Genomic DNA, 19830 nt, shown 5'->3' with positions numbered 1-19830 from the left:
TGCACAGCGTCCATCTGCAGCCTTGTCCATCCATCTGCAGCCTTGTCCATCCATCTGTAGCCTTGTCCAGTGTCATTGCAGCCTTGTCATTTGCAGCCTTGTCATTTGCAGCCTTGTCATTTGCAGCCTTGTCATTTGCAGCCTTGTCATTGCAGTCTTGAAGTTAAAAAATGGCGCTGCCGAGATACAGAGTCCTCTGTATCTCGGCGGGTCTCGGATCCTCTCGGCGGCTCTCGGGTCCTCTCGCAGTCCCGAGCGGAGCCGAGAGTAACCGAGTGTTTGGGTACAGCATCACACAACTGCGCAATTGTCAGGTAAATCGACGCAGTGATGTATCGCAAAAAAAATGATTGCAATATTTCTATTATTACATTCTTATATAAAATAAAATAGTTCAACTCACCATAAGCAGAATCATTTGGAGCCTGAGCGTGTCACTTGCCAACGTCACCTGCCTTCAGATGCGGATTGTCACTTGCCACGTCACTTGTCAGCGGATGCAGGGTGTCACTTGACACGTCACTTGTCAGCGGATGCAGGGTGTCACTTGACACGTCACTTGTCAGCGGATGCAGGGTGTCACTTGCCAACAGATGCAGGGTGTCACTTGCCAGCGGATGCAGGGTGTACTTGCCACGTCACTTGTCAGCTGATGCAGGGTGTCACTTGCCAGCGGATGCAGGGTGTCACTTGTCAGCGGATGCAGGGTGTCACTTGCCACGTCACTTGTCAGTGGATGCAGGGTGTCACTTGTCAGCAGATGCAGGGTATCACTTGTCAGCGGATGCAGGGTGTCACTTGTCAGCAGATGCAGGGTGTCACTTGCCACGTCACTTGTCAGCGGATGCAGGGTGTCACTTGTCAGCGGATGCAGGGTGTCACTTGCCAGTGGATGCAGGGTGTCACTTGCCAGCGGATGCAGGGTGTCACTTGCCAGCGGATGCAGGGTGTCACTTGCCATGTCGCCTGCCCCCGGGTCGAAGGGGGCCCCGTCAGGTAGGATGTACGGGGGCCCCATGATTTCTTACATTCGAGGGGGGCGGCAAACTCCCGCCTGCTAGCCAGCCCGTTTTGTCGGTACCGCTGCTTGATTCACGGGGACCGATCAGGCATGTGTACTCAGGCATGTAGTCAGCCGGAAATGATGCAAGAAATGGGAGGCCCTATCTTGCATTCCACCGCTACCAGGAAGTGAGAGTACAAAAGCCCGATCGGTCCCCGTTAAATATTAAGCAGCGGTGCGGGTGAAACGGTCTGGCTAGCGGGCGGGAGTTTGCCGTGGATCCGGCTCTGCCCACGGGGCCCCCTATTAGGCGGGGCCCATGGGCTTGAGCCCAGTCAAGCCCAATGATAAGTCCGGCCCTGCCTGTAGGTCCTGCTGGAGGCTGGCCATGGCCTGTGGGCCACAGGCCATGGCCAGCTCCCAGCAGGACCCACAGGCCAGTGGCCAGTAGGCCACACAGGCCAGCAGGACCCACAGACCATGACCAGCTCCCAGCAGGACCCACAGTGTTGAGGGCTATTTTGAGGTTACTGGGTGGACACTGGGGCAGAGTAAATGGGGTGTATGAGGGGGAAGATAGATGGGATGTGGGGGTTAGCTGGCCCTGGGGGTGTCAGGGTCTCTCACCTCAGCTGCTAGTGCCAGCTCAGTAGGTCCTTGCATGGTCTCCTCCAGTCCTGGGGGGGGGGTGATGCTCCTGTCCTGGGGTCAAGCAAAGTTGCAGCCCGAGCCAGTCACGTTGGCCCCAAGTCCCAACTCCCTGGCGTGCCCTTCCTCCAAGATCCTGAAAGTTGTAGTTCTCTGGCTGTGCTGCACTGATTCTCCACCCACCGGGAGCTCGAGCGTGTACGGAGTGGACCACAACTCCCAAAATGCAACAGCTTTAGCGTGCGTCAGCTAGTTGGCGGCTGGCCGCCACAGCCTTGCCCTCGGCCTGACTATTCTAACACTGCAGTGTTGGCGGTCACAGTCACCATTCGCTCCATAAGATGCACAGACACAGGGGAAAAAAGTGCTTCTTATGAAGCGGAAAATACGGTAATTGGCCAGTCAGTTTGCTAATACTATTCCTTGCTGTAGTTTCTCTTTCTGCTCCCCTCTGTGGTAATGATTTTCTTTATTTGTATCAGGCTAGACTAGGGGTAAGAAATCTGGGAGAAGCGGAGGTGTACCTCCTGTAAATAATGCAGAGTTCAGAGGTCAGTATGATTTAAAGCAGAGTTCAGAGGTCAGTGGTAAGTAACACACAGTGCAGGGATCAGAAGTAAGTAACACAGGGGAAGATTTACTAAAACTGGTGCACTCAGAATCTGGTGCATTTGTGCATAGTAACCAATTATCTTCTAACTTCAGCTCGTTCTAAAGTTGTTTTTTCTTTAAATAACATACTTACCTGCTTTGTGTAGTGGTTTTGCACAGAGCAGCCCTGATCTTCCTCTTTTCGGGTTTCCCTCCAGCGCTCCTCCCTCTCGAGCAGTGCCCCCAGATAAAGCCGCTTGCCCTGGGGGCACCGATGCGGGCTTGTTCCTGAGCCGGTGCTCTATGCATCTATAAGACACATAGAGCTGCCGCTCAGCCCAGCCCCCACTCTCTCCTCATTGGCTCACTGGCTGTGATAGCCAATGAGGAGCGAGAGTTCCCATGCAGCCGAGGCTATCGTGAACATCGCTTAATTGGAGGGGGCTCAGATAAGGATTGAGGGGGCTGGGGGGGGGGGGACACTGCACACAGAAGGTTTTTTTACCTACTTGCGTGTGCATGAAGGTAAAAAACCTTCAGCCTTTAGAGCCACTTTAAAATTGACAATAAAACACAAAAGCTGATACTGGTTACTATGCACAGCTCCACCAGATTCAGTGTGTACCAGTTTTAGAAAATCACCACCACAGAGTGCAGGGGTTAGGATTAAGAATTGCAGGGTTCAGAGGACAGTAAGGCTGGGTGCACATATATGCAAATTGAATGCGTTTTTGTGACCAACTTTCAATGGAGCCAGTTCACACATGTGTGGGGTGACCGTGGTGCGGTTTTGAAAAGGGTCCTGTGCATTTGTGTGTTTGCACCTGATCCAGTGAACAGGAATGCACAGGGCTCCGGACTGCTAACTGCAGCCGCAAACTTATGATCCCAGCCTTATATGCAACATAGAGTGCAGAGATCAGAAGTATGTAAGTGCAGAGATCAGAAGCATATAACACACAGTGCCAATGCCAGGAGTAAATAAACAGGTTGTGCAGAGATTAGTAGTATTTAATGCAGAGTTTAAAGGTCAGGAGTAACATAAAGTGCAGAGGTCAGTAGTATATAAGGCACCAGCGCAAGAGTCAAGAGTAAGTAACACAGAGCTAAGTTTAGGGGTCAATAGTAAGTATTGCAGAGCTTAGAGGTCAGTAATAACAAGTAACACGGGGTACAGGGGTCAAGAGTAAGTGACTCAGAGGTCAGTAGTAAGCAGTACACAGTGCAAGGATCTAGAGTGTGTAATGCACAGTGCAGGAGTCAGCAGTAAGTAACACAGAGAGCAGGGTTCTGAGTAAGTAAGGTAGAGTTCAGAAGTCAGTAGTATTTAACACACAGTGCTGGGGTCAGAAGCAGGCAATGCAGAGTTCAGGGGTCAGGAGTAAGTAATGTATGGTGCAGGATTCAGTAGTCAGCAACAGAGTCCAGAGGTCAGTAGCATGCAATGCAGAGTACAGAGGTCAGTTTTATGTAATGCACAGTGTAAGCATTCAGGAGCAAGTAACACAGAGTTCAGGGGTCAGCAATTAATGCAGAGTTCGGGGGTCAGGACTATGTAACACAGAGGCAAGGGGTCAGGAGTAAGTAAAGTAAACTGCAGAGGTCAGTAGTATGTTACAAACAGCGCAGGGGCCAGTGGTATGTAATGCAGAGTTCAGAGATCAATACTATGTATCACACAGTGCAGATGCTAGTAGTATGTAAAGCAAAGTGACTCATATGCAGTTTCCTCAGATCTCCCCTAGGATATGTCATATGACACGTTAGAGCCGAGGAGTTAGAACTTCCCTTGACTTTGCAATTTCCTATTTTCCCCCTATCTGAGGTCTAAGAGGTGGCAACCACTTCTGATAGAGGGGCATCACAGCAGGGTTGACCATGATTGATGTGTAAGTTGCGATTGACCTGTTATCGACTCCCAGGCTAGCCCCCCCTCACAAAACTCTATAAAAACAAAGGTTGACTACCATGTCTGTCTTATAAGGTCACAGTGATAGGATGGTACTGAGAAATGCATCTGCCATGACACTGATCAGTTATAAGAACCTTGTTTGTGCAGCCTCTGAAATACAGTGAGGAAGCCCTCTTTCATTATCATTCCCTTGCTTATAGCATGCTGTCCCGCAGTGTCACACTGTCACATTCACTTCCATTGCAGACTATAAATGACTGTGCCAATGCAGTTTGCATAGCTCCCAACTGTCCCTGATTTCGAGGGACTGTCTCTGATTTGGAACAAATTTCCTCTGTCCCTCTTTCAAAAGTCAGAATAAAGGAATGGTAGTGGTAAAAAAGCACTTATGGGTTTAACTAAAATGTATTTTTGTATAATTGTCCTTTAAGGGGGCATGGCTGGGGGCGTGGCTGGGTGTGTGTGTCCTATGCCTACTTTTTCTAATAGGCGTCCCTCGTTCCCATCTCAAAAAATTGGGAGCTATGCGTTTGCACAAGCATATTCAGCTGTTGGCAATGTCAGGAATCCTAAGCAATGATATCCAACCCCAGGTGAATCAAGTGCATATACACAGGAAGTGGCTACCAAAAGGCTCCAGGTGATCAACAGCACTGAGATAAAAAAAAAACTATAAAAAAATTGGAAATTGCATTTTTAAAACCATGTTATGCAGTTGCAGTTTATAATACAGAAACACCACTGCTCAGCTTAAAACCAGATGCTGTTAAAGCAAATTCTTGCCGTACAAAATGTACAAAATGATTTCTCTTCACCACAAAGTCTATGAACTGCTGGAAGTACAAATTGCATAATGCTCTCTAAAGCCTTCCTCTCTGCAGCTGAGTTTTCTAAAAGGATAAAAAATGTGCGTGAAGAAGACACAAATGTAATCCTAGGGCATAATTCAACATCAGCAAGGACATTTCCACAAGAAACCACCGAATTACTCATCAAAATGACATTATACGTTATTCATGTTGCAATTTGCATAACTCCCAAGGGGTGGGACACAAATTGTAAATGGTGTATTCCTATCTGTAAATGAAAGGGTCAGTTGGAGACAAGGCTGGATTCACACCTATGCATTTTTAGTGCTTTTTGCATTTTGCAGATTTGCACTACAGTCCATTTAATGTGGTTTCCTATGGAACACGTTCTGTAGTGCAAATCTGCAAAATGCCAAAAGCACTAAAAATGCATAGGTGTGAATCAGGCCTAAAAGGAAACGTGTTCTGAAAGAAATGTTGAAACTACTTTTTCTTGTCGAAAGAAGTTTATTGAGTATACAATGTTATAAAGATACATAAAGTAAGTTTACAAGGATCTATAAAGTAAGCTCATTGTTTTACAGTAGGGTTTATATAGGTAAATATCATGAAATTTCAAATATTAAACATTGGGTTCACGTAAACCTAAATTAAAGATATATATCATTTCCTTAGTTACTTTTGTAGGTATTTAAATTATTTATACCTACTATACATATTGTTTACAAGTAGAGTGTATATAGGTCAAATAAATGCTGATAATGAGCTTTAATCATAAGGTGGAGAAAAGGAAAGAGAAAGAAGAAAAAGGGTTGAAAGGTAAAGGTATGGTCCACAAGGTTGTCCCGCTCGTCAGTTTATTATTCTTTTTAGTTCTCTTTGAAGCCTTAGAATGGGTGTCTCTGTAAGTCATTTAATCTGTTACCATGGCAACAGGACAGAGTCATTGAAGTTTGACAGGAACTGTTGTTTTATCCAAGGATGCCAAAGTTTTTCAAATTTTGGAATTTGATTTTGATCGATGGCTACCATCTTAGCATGGGACATTGTATTATTCATTCTGTGAATTGTTTCTGCTAGTACCAATGTAGGAGATTTCCATGCCTTGGCCACTGTTTGTTTTGCAGCCGTTATTAGTTGGATCATAAGTTTGAATTGAGAGAGTGTTAACCATTCCGGTTTTAGATTAAGCAAAGTTAAATATGGATCTGGTTGTATTATTTTTTAAAATATTTTAGATGCAATCACGAAGACTTCCTTCCAGAAGGTTTGGATTACTGGGCACGTCCACCATATGTGTAAATATGTGCCTATTTCTGGGCATCCTCGAAAACAAAGAGTTGAGGTATTAGGTGAATATTTTGCCACTCTAGCGGGTACAAGGTACCAGCGAGTTAGGACTTTATAATTTGTCTCCAGTGCTAAGATGTTGGGTGAAGATGACTTAGATGTGAGCCATATGTTAGACCAGTCCGTGTCTTCTAAAGTTCGTCCCAGGTCCTCCTCCCACCTCTGAACGTAAGAGGGTCTATTAAGATTTGCTACTCCATATAATTGATTATAAAGTGATGAAATTGTACCTTTAGCAAATGGATCTTTTGTACAGATTGATTCAAAAATGGATAATTGGGATAATGGTGTATCCCCCTTTAGGAATGGTGTATAGAAATTTTTGATTTGGAGATATCTAAATATCTCAGAGTTTGGTAGATCATATTTTTCTCTAAGCGATGGGAATGAAAGGAATGATTTAGATGCTATGAAGTCATTTAGTGTCTGAATGCCTGATGTTGTCCAAGCTTTAAAAGAATTTGGGTAGATCCATGCCGGATAAAAGGCCGGATTTCTGATAAAAGAAAGGAGAGGATTGTGTGGAGATTGTAACTGATATTTGGTTTTTAGTTTATCCCAGAGAGATAAGAAGTGTTTAGTTATGGGATTATGAATTTTAAAGCGGTCTTTAGGATCAAGCCATAATAAATTTGATATTAATAGAGGGTCATTTTCTGAAGCCTCTATAAATACCCATAATGGGATTTCCTGTTTTGCATGGTATTTGGACAGACTGGCCAAATGTGCTGCTCTGTAGTAGTTAGTAAAATTAGGGTATCCCAGGCCTCCTTTATTTTTGGGAAGATGTAGTGTGTGTATAGGTATACGTGGTTTAGAAGAGCCCCATATAAACGAAGTTGCTCTTTTTTGTACTATTCTCAAAAAATAGGAAGGAATTGGAATAGGGAGGACTCTGAATAGATAAAGCAATTTGGGTAGAATAGTCATTTTGATTGCATTAATCTTCCCTATCCAGGATAAAGGAAGTTGCGACCATTGTTTTATTAGATTTGTGATCTGTCTTAATACAGGAGGATAATTGGTTGAGAATAAGTCAGAATGAGATGCTGTTAAATGAATTCCAAGATATGGGATTGATTTTTCTGCCCATGTGAATGGGAGTGCAGCCCTAGCCGGGATCAATTCCATGTTTGTGAGAGAAATATTAAGCACTAGGCATTTCTTAGGATTAATCATAAGGCCGGATAGGGCTGCAAATCCATCAAGAGCTGGTATTAAGTTAGGACCAGAGACCTGTGGTGATGATAGAAAAAGTAATATATCGTCTGCAAATATACATAATTTGTGTGTAATACCTCCTACTTCAATGCCAGTTATAGTTTGGTTTGTTCTGATGTATTGGGCCATGGGTTCGAGTATAAGGGCAAATAATAAGGGAGATAATGGGCAACCCTGTCGGGTACCTCTTTCGATATTAAAGGCTTCAGATTTGTATCCAGCATATTTTATATAGGCTTTGGGTTTATTATATAATGCTTTGATCCATGTTAAAAAGTGGGGTCCAAAACCGAAACTACTATTTCTAAGCTCTTTTTAGTTAGGCTAGTTTCTTGGTTGTTGTACAGATCTAATGACATCAATGTTCTCTGAGTCAGGACTCTTATGCCGCGTACACACGGTCAGAATTTCCGACGGGAAATGTTCGATGTGAGCCTGTTGTCGGAAATTCCGACCGTGTGTATGCTCCATCGGACATTTCATATCGGAATTTCCGACAACAAATATTTGAGAGCTGGTTCTCAAATTTTCCGACGAAAAACATTGTTGTCGGAAATTCCGATCGTGTGTACAAAATTCAGACGCACAAAAGTCCACGCATGCTAGGAATCAAGCAGAAGAGCCACACTGGCTATTGAACTTCATTTTTCTCGGCTCGTTGTACATGTTGTACGTCACCGTGTTCTTGGCGATCTGAATTTCCGACAACATTTGTGTGACCGTGTGTATGCAAGACAAGTTTGAGCCAACATCCATCGGAAAAAAATCCACAGTTTGGTTGTCGGAATGTCCGATCGTGTGTACGTGGCATAAATCTGCATGCAAGTATGGAAGCTATTAGAAGGCCATGATAGACACACAGTATTTTCAGATAGGGTCATCACTAGTGGCCTCCACGTTTTTAGACAAGTAGTGATTAATACTGCTCCGGTTGGGAAGGGCGAGCTTAATTGTATTTCCTGGAACTTTCTTGGTGAGTTTATTTTGGGTCTGACCCCCCCGGTCCTGTGCGCTATAAAAGGGACTGAGGCCTGGACCCTAGAGGGTTCTTACTAAGAGGAGAGACTGGGCTTTGCTTACTTGTCTTAGACCCGCTCACTGCAAACAACTAAAATGGCACAAACGTGTGCAGGTGGGTGAGGGGAAGAGGGGGGTGGTTCGGGGGTTTATTGGTGTGAATGTGAAAATATTACCTCAAAGGGTGCTAGATAGCGCATGTGAATGCATCAAATTGCCCCATATCACTAGACTGTTACTTGTTAGCCAACCCGGAAGACGTTTGTGCCATTTTAGTTGTTTTTTTCACACACTTAGATTGCATGCTTTATTTCACTCTTCACCTTCTCCATTCAATTTTTCTCACTTCCTATACTCTCTCACTCCCTCACTACCATTTTTATTCGAGCACAGATAAAGTATTTACCAATACCCATACAGTTTTGAATTATTTATCACCTTATGTTACTAGCTTCTAAAAATACACCATATAAATATGGTTTGGAAATTTTTTGGCTTGAGCCATATACATTATATTTATATATACAGGTGACCTTAGTCCCCTAGTGGCCCTTTGTTTGTCCACAGAATAAAACTGACTACCTTATTATGGGCATTTACTTAGTTTGTCTTGCAAATCTTCATCGCAGGTGTGTATTGTGCTTTCCGGCCGGTTGTCTCATTTGGCGGGCGGTGCCCAAGGGTGTGACCTCTCGTAAGACACGCTGCTTCTCACTACCCTGGTCTGGGTTGCGGTTGCGGTAGAGGTGTCTGGAATCCTCCCTTTGAGGAAGAGGGCAAAGCAACATATCTTTTTAAGGGATCTCCATGTGGGAAGTTTTCTCTTCTATTGGACATACATTATTTGGTAATTATATTATATTGGTGTATTACATGGTAAATGTAGTTATTGTTATATTTTTATAGTAATGGAATTTATACGTGTACATCAATTCTATTTACGTGTTTTTCCCAGCAGACTGACCCTCTGAAGAAGACCCCAATTATGGGGGTTGAAACGCGTCAGTTTTAATGTTCATGATATAAAGTATTGTTATGAATATATGTCTGCTAATGTATGTTCAGCCCATTTAATATTCAATTTTTTAAAGTACTCCCCACTGGAGCTCATTGTTTTATTCTTATGGTATTATTTAATAAAATTGTTATATTTTTTCATACAATACTGACTACATCTGTTACTGTGCTGCCGAAAAACCCCACTGTGGGGAAATTTTCCTTTTTTTGTTCCAATTTTAAGGGGTGAGCAGCAATTTTCTTTTCTTTTCTTCTCTCTAGTGTCCCCTCCATTTTTTAAAAATACAATTGGGTGGCTAAACACCCCTTCCACTATGACACATGAGAGTGGAAACATGAGCCTCAGTATATAGGATTGATTGTTCATTTGTTGCTGGTACTTTATAAGAGTGATTGTAATTGATGTCAACATGAGTCACTTTCAGGGTGCAGAATGGGTGAATTTAATGTCAGGTTATGAGACAGATTTTGAACAAGGGGACCGAGCTAAAACCCAGATTTCATCTCTCTTTCATAAATTGAATAGAACACTTGAGAAAAAATCAGCATTATTCTGGCACATTAAAACTTTGAACAGATACAAAGAAGACAAAATCAACCCTCTAGGTCTACGGATCCAAATATTTCCCAATTTGGACCAGATTAGTGCTGAATGTAAAAGTGAATGGGAGGCCAATTTGAATGCCTGTTCCCAGGAGATGATGGCCATCCTCACCAGGGAATATAACAAACAAATGGTATTATTGGATACGGAAATTGATAATATAGATACCTCTTTGAGACACTTTATGCAACACACCCTGTATTCGGAACTACAGGCAAACCTTCGGAACTGCCTGTCGACCTATAACAGGAATGTGTTGCAGAAAAAGGAGTCGAAGTTCTGGAGGGATCATGCCGCCTTCTCGGAAGGACGGGCATACAAATGGAATAACAATTCCCAAACAAATTCCCAAAAAAACAAACAATATATGTCACAACAACAATTCAAACAAAATAATAGTATATCGAAGCCTAAAAAATACTTCGATTCCAATCAGAATTCAAAAACATCCAAGGAACGCGGCAAATTTAAGAGGAGCCGTAACAATAAGGGCTCCCCAGAACAAGATTGAAAAAAAAGGACTATGGAGGCCATCTCGGAGCCTAGCCCGGAGGTCCATACTGGTGAGGTGAAACATGTGGGACCAAAATCTAATATATCAAATATAGCCACTAATGAAATAGATGCCCCACCCAATATTTCAGCCACTAAAACACATCCAAATCCATCGGTAGGATGCCAAAAACTTGGATTACAGAATCCTTTAAACCAAGCACAGGAATTCTCCCCATCCCAAATGAACAGGGGAGTAGGGAATTTGGACGCGTATGTCACGCGGATTCCAATGAATCCTTCAGCGTGATCAACTTGTCATCCTATCCGCTATCTGTAGCGGAAATTGATGTATTATCGCGCGGATTGACCTTCTGCCCACAGGAAAACTTCGATTCATTTGAAGTGGTCACCGATTTACAACTATTTGCACGTCGGCTACTCTTGAAGAGCCTTCATGCAAAAACCAATACCAATATGGACATGACCGAGTGGGCCACCTTTAGTATGAAGGAATTTAAAGCCCTGCGCGATTTAACACTTTTGTTCCAAGAAAATAACACCTTAGATCTTATAGATCAAATTGACTTGGAAACCTTACTTGAAAATGCCAATGAACCCACTCAGAATTCTGCAATGAATCTTAAAAAACCTTCTGGAAAATTTCCACCTCTTAGTTTGAATCCAAACATATTTTTGTCAAGCAAACACTTAGAGACATTTCTAAACTCCCACACAAGAAAATACGATCACAAAATCTAACTGCTGAGGAATCGGCAGCCATTGATTCTTTGTGTAACAATGTAGAAATCACAATAAAACCTTCTGATAAGGGAGGCAACATGGTCCTGATGGATAATCAGGACTACGTACGTATGTGCCAAGATATTTTGGACAATGATGAATGGTACAAAACCATTTCAAGTAAAACCATACAAAGGTCTTATACCAAATTCTATGATCTAATTCAGTCCGCTCTGGACAAGGAAGTTATCACCAGAGACCAGTATGAATTTATTCGAACCAAGTACCCACGTATGGCTACGTTTTATAGTTTGCCCAAAATCCATAAGAGCCAAACAAAACCTCCCGGACGACCAATTGTCTCCGGAAACGGAGGAATATCAGAAAACTTGAGCAAAGTGATTGACTCGTTCTTACAACCATTCGTTACGAGTATGCCCTCGTTCCTCAAGGACACAATGCACCTACTCCAATTAATTCAGGAAGTATCTCTCCCATCGAACTCATTTTTTGTGGCCATTGATGTTGAAGCCCTATACAGCTCGATCCCCCACAACAAGGGGATCGAAGCTGTACGGGCACTGCTTCTAAGGAACCATAAATATGATGGAGCTTTGAATGAGTTCATCATCGATGGCCTCGAATATATCTTGAATCACAACTTCTTCATCTTCGACAACTCCCACTACCTCCAGGTGCAGGGCGTGGCTATGGGCACTTGTTGTGCCCCGGCCTACGCCAATCTGTACCTGGGGGAGTGGGAGAGGGCGCTTGGAGAGGATGAGGGCCTTGCCACATACATGAGCCACATATGTATGTGGCGACGATACATCGATGATGTCCTCCTTATCTGGGAGGGACCCGAAGAATCTCTACTGAAGTTCTTTGATTGCATCAATCAGAATGAACGCAATTTAAAGTTCACTATGACTTATGATCGTGATCAAATAACCTTCTTGGATGTGCAGTTGAGACGTACTTCTGAGGATCTCATTTCTAGTACCCTGTTTAGGAAAAGCACCGCAGGAAATACCATCCTCCATGCAGACAGCTTTCACCCCACAGGCTTGAAGAGATCTATCCCATATGGACAGTACCTGCGTTTACGCAGGAACTGTTCCGATGAGGTTCTCTTCAAGCAGGAAGCACAGAAATTACAAACTAGACTACTAGCACGGGGTTACAGCCGCTCGTGTCTACGCAGAGCATATAATCGAGCAGCTGCACAATCTAGACATGCGTTGCTGTTTGGGGAGAAGGCCAGGGACGACCCTGGTATGGATCCCACTAGGGTGATTCTGTGCTTCTCCAAACAACACAATGAGATCAGAAATATTATCCGTAAGCATTGGTCCATACTCCGGGATGACCCGAAGGTCAGTAGGTTCATTGCAGATACCCCCTTGATTACCTATAGACGAGCAACCTCGCTAAGGGACAAATTAGTTCAGAGTGAGTTCAAAACCGCACAAAAAAGACGAAAGCATTGTTCTGTCCTGGGATCTTAACCCTGCGGACACTGTTCTTGCTGCCAGTATATAAGACGTGAAAAGACGTTTAACCTTCCAAATGGGACAATCTTTAAACTGGCACATTTCACCAACTGTCAAACACGTGGCGTAGTGTACCTCATGTCTTGTGAATGTGGAGCACACTACGTCGGCAAGACCAAACAAGAGTTTCACCGGCGCATATCTAAACATATTTATCATATGCAAATTAGCAACCCGTACTTACCGCTTGGGCGACATGTGATGGAAACTCATAATTATAGAATGCCCAAAGTATCTTTCGCCGCGCTCGATCGAATTCATATACCAGTGCGAGGCGGCGACCGGAACAAAATTTTGCTGCAGCACGAACAGAGGTGAATATTTAACTTAAATTCCACCTCGTTCCCGGGATTGAACGATGCCATTTCTTTTGCTCCATTCTTAAAGGGCTTTGTTTCTGGCAAAACACAATAGTCATGTCCTTCTCTGGATTGGTTAGAATAGAATACTATCCAAAAGAAGTAAAAATAATCAGTACCTCTGACCATGTCCTGTTCCCCCTTTTCCCTTCCCCCTGCTCCGGCCCAACTGTATTCTCAATCATATTTCATTTATTGTTATTTTTCTGATTTTTTCTAGTTTTAATCTGATGTTGTGAAGTTATCAATGCATGTGATTGAATTTCTCCTATTTCCACTGATGCTCTTTATATACTTATATACATATAAGATATGTAATATGTAACAATGGCGTTATTTTTGAATTGTGAGAAGTATATAAATGTTATGTTCACAACCTATAGTTGTCCCCCTTCTGAATTTGCCTTTCTTCCAACTAGGGGAGTTCTGGTGCTCTCTCCGCTATTGCTTCCGGAGCGGGGGTGACCTGCGACGTGCCTTCCCGGCAAGGGGGGGGACGGGCCGGCCTCCATAGGCGGCTCCTCCCCCCCTTGTTCCCCATTGGATGCTTGGGTGGCCACCGAGCGCCGCATTGGGGATCTCTTCCTCCTTGCCGGCGGCATTCCGGAACATTCTCGGATGCTCTTCGTCACTGCGCATGCGCGGGGCCCCGCGCGTACGACCTGACGTCATGGACATCACGAGATTTCGGCGAGAATGACGAGATTTCGGAGCTTTGCTCTTCCGGAACGCCGGGGAGACCACACTCGGCTGCCACAATGGCGGCCATGGCGCCCTCCATTGGATTGCCTGCGGATTGCACACACCTGGGATGGACTGTGACAAGGTACACACACCCCCGTGTTTACAGATATAAAAACGGTATTTGCAACATACTTTCAGTCTCCTCCTGCTTGGTGGACTGCAAACACTCTCCGTTGCCTGTTACTACTCTTTGCTTTTACTTTCGGTTACCACTCAGTAAGTACACTGCCCTAGCCATGTGTTTTTGTAACATCTTCTTGCCCCACGCAATCAGGGCCTATTGATCCTTATTATTTCTTGATTATTAATGATATGGTTTGTTTGTATTCCCTATAATTTTTTATATATATTTTATTTATTTATTTATTTATTTTTGCTTGTTCTTAGACTGGTCGACTCAGGATTGGATATTAACCCCCTGAGTCCTACACAACTTGTGACCAATTCTGGGTTGGCTAACAAGTAACAGTCTGGTGATATGGGGCAATTTGATGCATTCACATGCGCTATCTAGCAACCTTTGAGGTAATATTTTCACATTCACACCAATAAACCCCCGCACCACCCCCCTCTTCCGCTCACCCACCTGCACACGTTTGTGCCATTTTAGTTGTTTTTTTCACACACTTAGATTGCATGCTTTATTTCACTCTTCACCTTCTCCATTCAATTTTTCTCACTTCCTACACTCTCTCACTCCCTCACTACCATTTTTACTCGAGCACAGATAAAGTATTTACCAATACCCATACAGTTTTGAATTATTTATCACCTTATGTTACTAGCTTCTAAAAATACACCATATAAATATGGTTTGGAATTTTTTTGGCTTGAGCCATATACATTATATTTATATATACAGGTGACCTTAGTCCCCTAGTGGCCCTTTGTTTGTCCACAGAATAAAACTGACTACCTTATTATGGGCATTTACTTAGTTTGTCTTGCAAATCTTCATTGCAGGTGTGTATTGTGCTTTCCGGCTGGTTGTCTCATTTGGCGGGCGGTGCCCAAGGGTGTGACCTCTCGTAAGACACACTGCTTCTCACTACCCTGGTCTGGGTTGCGGTTGCGGTAGAGGTGTCTGGAATCCTCCCTTTGAGGAAGAGGGCAAAGCAACATATCTTTTTAAGGGATCTCCATGTGGGAAGTTTTCTCTTCTATTGGACATACATTATTTGGTAATTATATTATATTGGTGTATTACATGGTAAATGTAGTTATTGTTATATTTTTATAGTAATGGAATTTATACGTGTACATCAATTCTATTTACGTGTTTTTCCCAGCAGACTGACCCTCTGAAGAAGACCCCAATTATGGGGGTTGAAACGCGTCAGGTTTAATGTTCATGATATAAAGTATTGTTATGAATATATGTCTGCTAATGTATGTTCAGCCCATTTAATATTCAATTTTTTAAAGTACTCCCCACTGGAGCTCATTGTTTTATTCTTATGGTATTATTTAATAAAATTGTTATATTTTTTCATACAATACTGACTACATCTGTTACTGTGCTGCCGAAAAACCCCACTGTGGGGAAATTTTCCTTTTTTTGTACCAAGGGTAACAAAGGTATCTCTAGCAGTCTGTCGCAAGTATGTACATGTGACAGGAGAGACAGCTTCTGGCTGCAAGGGAGATATTATCTGCATTCCTTCTGCTTTGATCCATCTCCCATAGGAACAGGAAAAGTTCTGCACCACGAGGCCCTCAGCCTGTACACGGGTATGCTAGGTGCTCCATACCATTACTGGGAGTGAGGTAGTGGAGAGGGCAAGGGCTTTGCGTGCCCCTCCTAAATGCACAAGTAACCATGGTTATATTTAGTACATCAAGAGAGTTTACTCGTGTCAGTCATTTGTTCCAGCAAAGGTACCCCATGTGTAATGTAGTAACCCTAACTCTAAAGTGCTTAGCAAAGCCCAGAAGAACCTACCCCTGGGTAGGACACTCATGTGACCCTTGCTTGGCACCCAATGAGGAAGAAAACATGGAGGACGTGACGACCACCCTGTCACCCCATCACCGCGCCTCTGCACTACACATTTCTTTCAACATGGGTTTCTTTTATAGGACCAAACATTTTTAAATATCTAATGGTGATCTCTGTGATTGACCAGCCATGTTCATACACTTGTAAAGACAATTACAAGCTTGACCCACTCAGTTTGTTAGATTGTGTGCTGTGTGGGAACAGAGTCAGGAATTATGGCTGGAAGATCTTGTTCTTCAATATGCAAGAGATATAAGAAGTCAGTAGGCGGCTCAACCATCTAAACGTCTGGGTAGACTGTCCCTTTAAGAAACAGAGTAATCAATAATGTGTTCTGCCATTACATTTACTAAAAAGACCAATGGGCCTTGAGCTGGCGTAACTTTTTTGAAATTAGTAAAATGTGCACCACATTTAATATAAATCTGCAATTATTACAATTTACACATATACAGTATATGCTTTATTGTAAAGTTCTGCACAAAATGTTGGTGCTATATTAATATAGTGTTATAATAATATGTAAAGGTTTCTGAAGCTTTTTACAAATATACGATGCCTGGGATTTAGGGTAGAGTTATTTCCCATACATAGATGAACTACAAAGCTCAGCAGCTGCAGGCAATGCAGGAGAATTGAGTGTTGCCTGTAGTGGTTGGAAAACTATTGGGCTTGCCCAGGAGACCTGTAGGGAGAGAAATATGAGGGCTTCCAATGTTGTTCTCTGACAATGCTAATTGTTTTGCTATTAGGCTTCATGCACACTGGTGCTTTTCTAAATGCTTTTCCCCAACAGGGGAAAGCCAACTTCAAAAACGCACCTAAGCCTTTTTTTGCAAGTGCATTTAGGCATGTCAAGCATTTGGGCATTCATTTATTTCATTGGCCAGAAAAATAATTTATTCAGACCATTGAACTAAAAAAACACGCTGAATGCACTTAGGTGTGTTTAGACGCGTTTACACATTTTTACCCACATTTTGACGCATCGGGCGTTTTTTTTATGCTCAAAAGCTCCTCTCCTGAACACGATTTGGTGGGTTTTTTTTCTGCCTCTAAACACTCCTGCCTAAATTCCTGTAAACACCTATAGTGTGAATGGACACATAGGCTAACATGGAGGGGGGTTTAGAGTTTGAGGAAAAAAAAGCTTGAGCGCCTGTAAAAAGCAGTATTTTTGAGCTCAAGCATGCATGAGGGCTAATACTGTCCCTGTGGTTTAATTATGCAAATCAGAAAATCATGGTAAAGTCAAATATCCCTATCTGCATACTTGTACCAGGTTATAGGTTCAAGGTTCCGAGGCCAAAAAGTAGAATGACAGCCCAGCAACTAGCATTTTTAGTATGAGACATTGGCATAGGCAGCATCCATTTTTATCTCAGAAAAGGTTTACATTAATTATAACAAAATCACTTCTGAATACACATTTAGATTTGAAGATCTCTGTACAAATGGTACAATACTTTTTCCCTTTTGTATCTAGAAACTGAAACAAATCTCTGACAATGAATTCATTATAATTATATTTTGGTTGAGTTGGGTTGAGCACCATAGCAGATCCTGTCCCTCTACTGATGCAAGTAAGACTAGGCAGATGTCTTCGTTTCCATCAGACCCCTACCTTTCTATAACTAGTAATCTCATAGCCTACTTAGACTAACATGGCTGAAAACAAAAGTCTATACTAAGATTTGTAAAATTAAAAAATACACATTTTTTAAAAATATAATACCGATGAGAAGAAATATATGAGAGTGGCATTGATAGTTATTTTTCATATTAGTACCCTGAGCTTTATTGATCCTTAACTTATACCTTAACTTATATATACCATCTTTTTCTTAATAAAAGAAAGAATAATAATAATAAAAAAAATAAAGAATCAGCATGACCTGAATTTTTTTTTCTGCATGTGATAAAGCCACCCTTTTTTAATATCTTTTTTTGTGTTTGCAGCACACAGTAAACATGCAGATGGCCATTCACAAGGAACACAAGACAATATTTAAGGTTGAAGCAAGTCCATCCTTCTAACAGCACAAGGTCTATGACTATTCTAATATCTTATCTATTTTATTAATTAATTATTATATTTTACAGTCACATTTTATTATCATTACATGTATACATCCAAAATCTAGTTAGTACTATACATGTTATCTTTTTTAACAGTAGTTAAAAAACACTAAACCCATAGTATAACTTTAAGGCACAATTAGACTGAACAACATTTCACTTGACACCTTCACATCACAGTTATTACAATGAAAGCTGCAGATTTAAAAATTCTGGAAAAGATTTTAAAAATCACATTACCATATTAGTGCTTATATGAGATTCTAGTGATTGGGGCTTTATGTATCTTTAAAGATGGATATTTCAATGTCAATTTTCATTGTCAATGTCCAACCAGGATCAATTATAATATTACAGTACTGTACAATATATACTAACTATGCATTGTATATTTTGCCCATACCTGTGATATACTAGCAATATCTCTTTATCTTACAATTACACTCCTTCCACACTACACACTACTTCAAGGCAGGTGATCAATATGCAGTTTGAGCTGTGAAAAGTTCAAGTTATAGCTAAACAGACATAGATACAGAAAAAAAGCCATATTAACTTGAAAACATTATAAACACATGTATAATGAAATAATGTACTCACCAGAATTGATGGAGCAAGCAATAATGAGTACAAAGGGGAGATGAGTCCACTGGATCATGTTCATCTAGAGTACCTTCTATGTCAGTTTTAGTGATGTACTGTCATAGAGCAGATTTATATGGCACTGCAAATTAATCCTTGAAAAGACAGAGAAAGGATTTATCGCAATTCCATCAGCATGAGAAATCATCGAAGCATACTTTACTGTTTCAGCTGCCTGATTCTAGTGCTCTGGATCCTAAGCTCTGCCCTTTTTAACCCTCCTCATGCCCACTGTCTTCTAAGGAGATATGATGGTGGCAAATATTAACACAGGAAATCTACTAACACTAGCTGTTGGTGGCATCCTAATAGTTATTATATTTCTATTTTCACATTGTTGTATTGGTATGTTAATTATTATAGCATGCTATTTTTTTTATGACATTTTTAAAATGTTACGTTTTGCTTAGAATTTTTCATTTTTTTTCTACCCTAATAAATTAGAATAAAAAAAGATTAAAAATTGGATGAATATTTATTGAAGATTTCTGCGTTTAGTGGAAACGTTCACCCTATCTGAGTAAAGTGATTCTAAAAGCGCAAGTTTTTTTTTTTTTTACATTAATGCATTAAAGGGGTTCTAAAAGTACATGTTTTTTCACCTTAATGCATTCTATGCATTAAGGTGAAAAAACATCCGACGATTAGCAGCCCCCAGCCTCCCCGTTTACTTACCTGAGCCCTCAAAAGTCCCGCGTTGGGAACGCGCTGGCTTTCTCGACCGGGCTTCTCAGTTCTTCTCTGCTCATTCATTGGATGATTGATAGCAGTGCATCCATTGGCTCCCGCTGCTGTCAATCAAATCAATGACGTGGCGCGCCGGGGGGCGGAGCCGAGTGATGCAGTCGGCGGCTTAAGCCGCCAACTGTATCACTGTATTACGGGAGCGCACCCACAAGCTAACCCCCTTGGGAGAGCACTTCCCAAAACAGGGGTTAGCTGATGCGGGGAGGAGCCGAGACAGCCACTGAGGGACCCCAGAAGACGAGGATCAGGGCCACTCTGTGCAAAACGAGCTGCACAGTGGAGGTAAGTACGGCGTGTTT

The 19830-nt window shown here is 42.2% G+C and overlaps 1 protein-coding gene across 3 annotated transcripts in view; it reads right to left on the bottom strand.

Annotated features, from left to right (window-relative positions):
• Window positions 1-19589, bottom strand: part of CHRNB3 (cholinergic receptor nicotinic beta 3 subunit) — a 93846-nt gene extending 74257 nt beyond the window's left edge. For 2 of the 3 annotated variants that reach the window (XM_073597628.1, XM_073597634.1), the window contains exon 1: window positions 18743-19585. In XM_073597628.1, the coding sequence (XP_073453729.1) occupies window positions 18743-18806 (64 nt within the window). In that variant the 5' untranslated portion in view covers window positions 18807-19585. Of the gene's footprint in view, window positions 1-18742 lie in introns of all 3 variants that reach the window. The other variant, XR_012235745.1, reaches the window with a different exon arrangement.
• Between the last annotated feature and the right edge of the window lie 241 nt (window positions 19590-19830).

The sequence above is a fragment of the Aquarana catesbeiana genome, linkage group LG01 (assembly GCF_042186555.1).
Source record: "Aquarana catesbeiana isolate 2022-GZ linkage group LG01, ASM4218655v1, whole genome shotgun sequence".
In the NCBI taxonomy this organism is placed as follows: domain Eukaryota; kingdom Metazoa; phylum Chordata; class Amphibia; order Anura; family Ranidae; genus Aquarana; species Aquarana catesbeiana.
The sequence above is the reverse complement of the archived record's forward strand: the minus strand, read 5'-3'. Positions and strand labels throughout refer to the sequence as shown.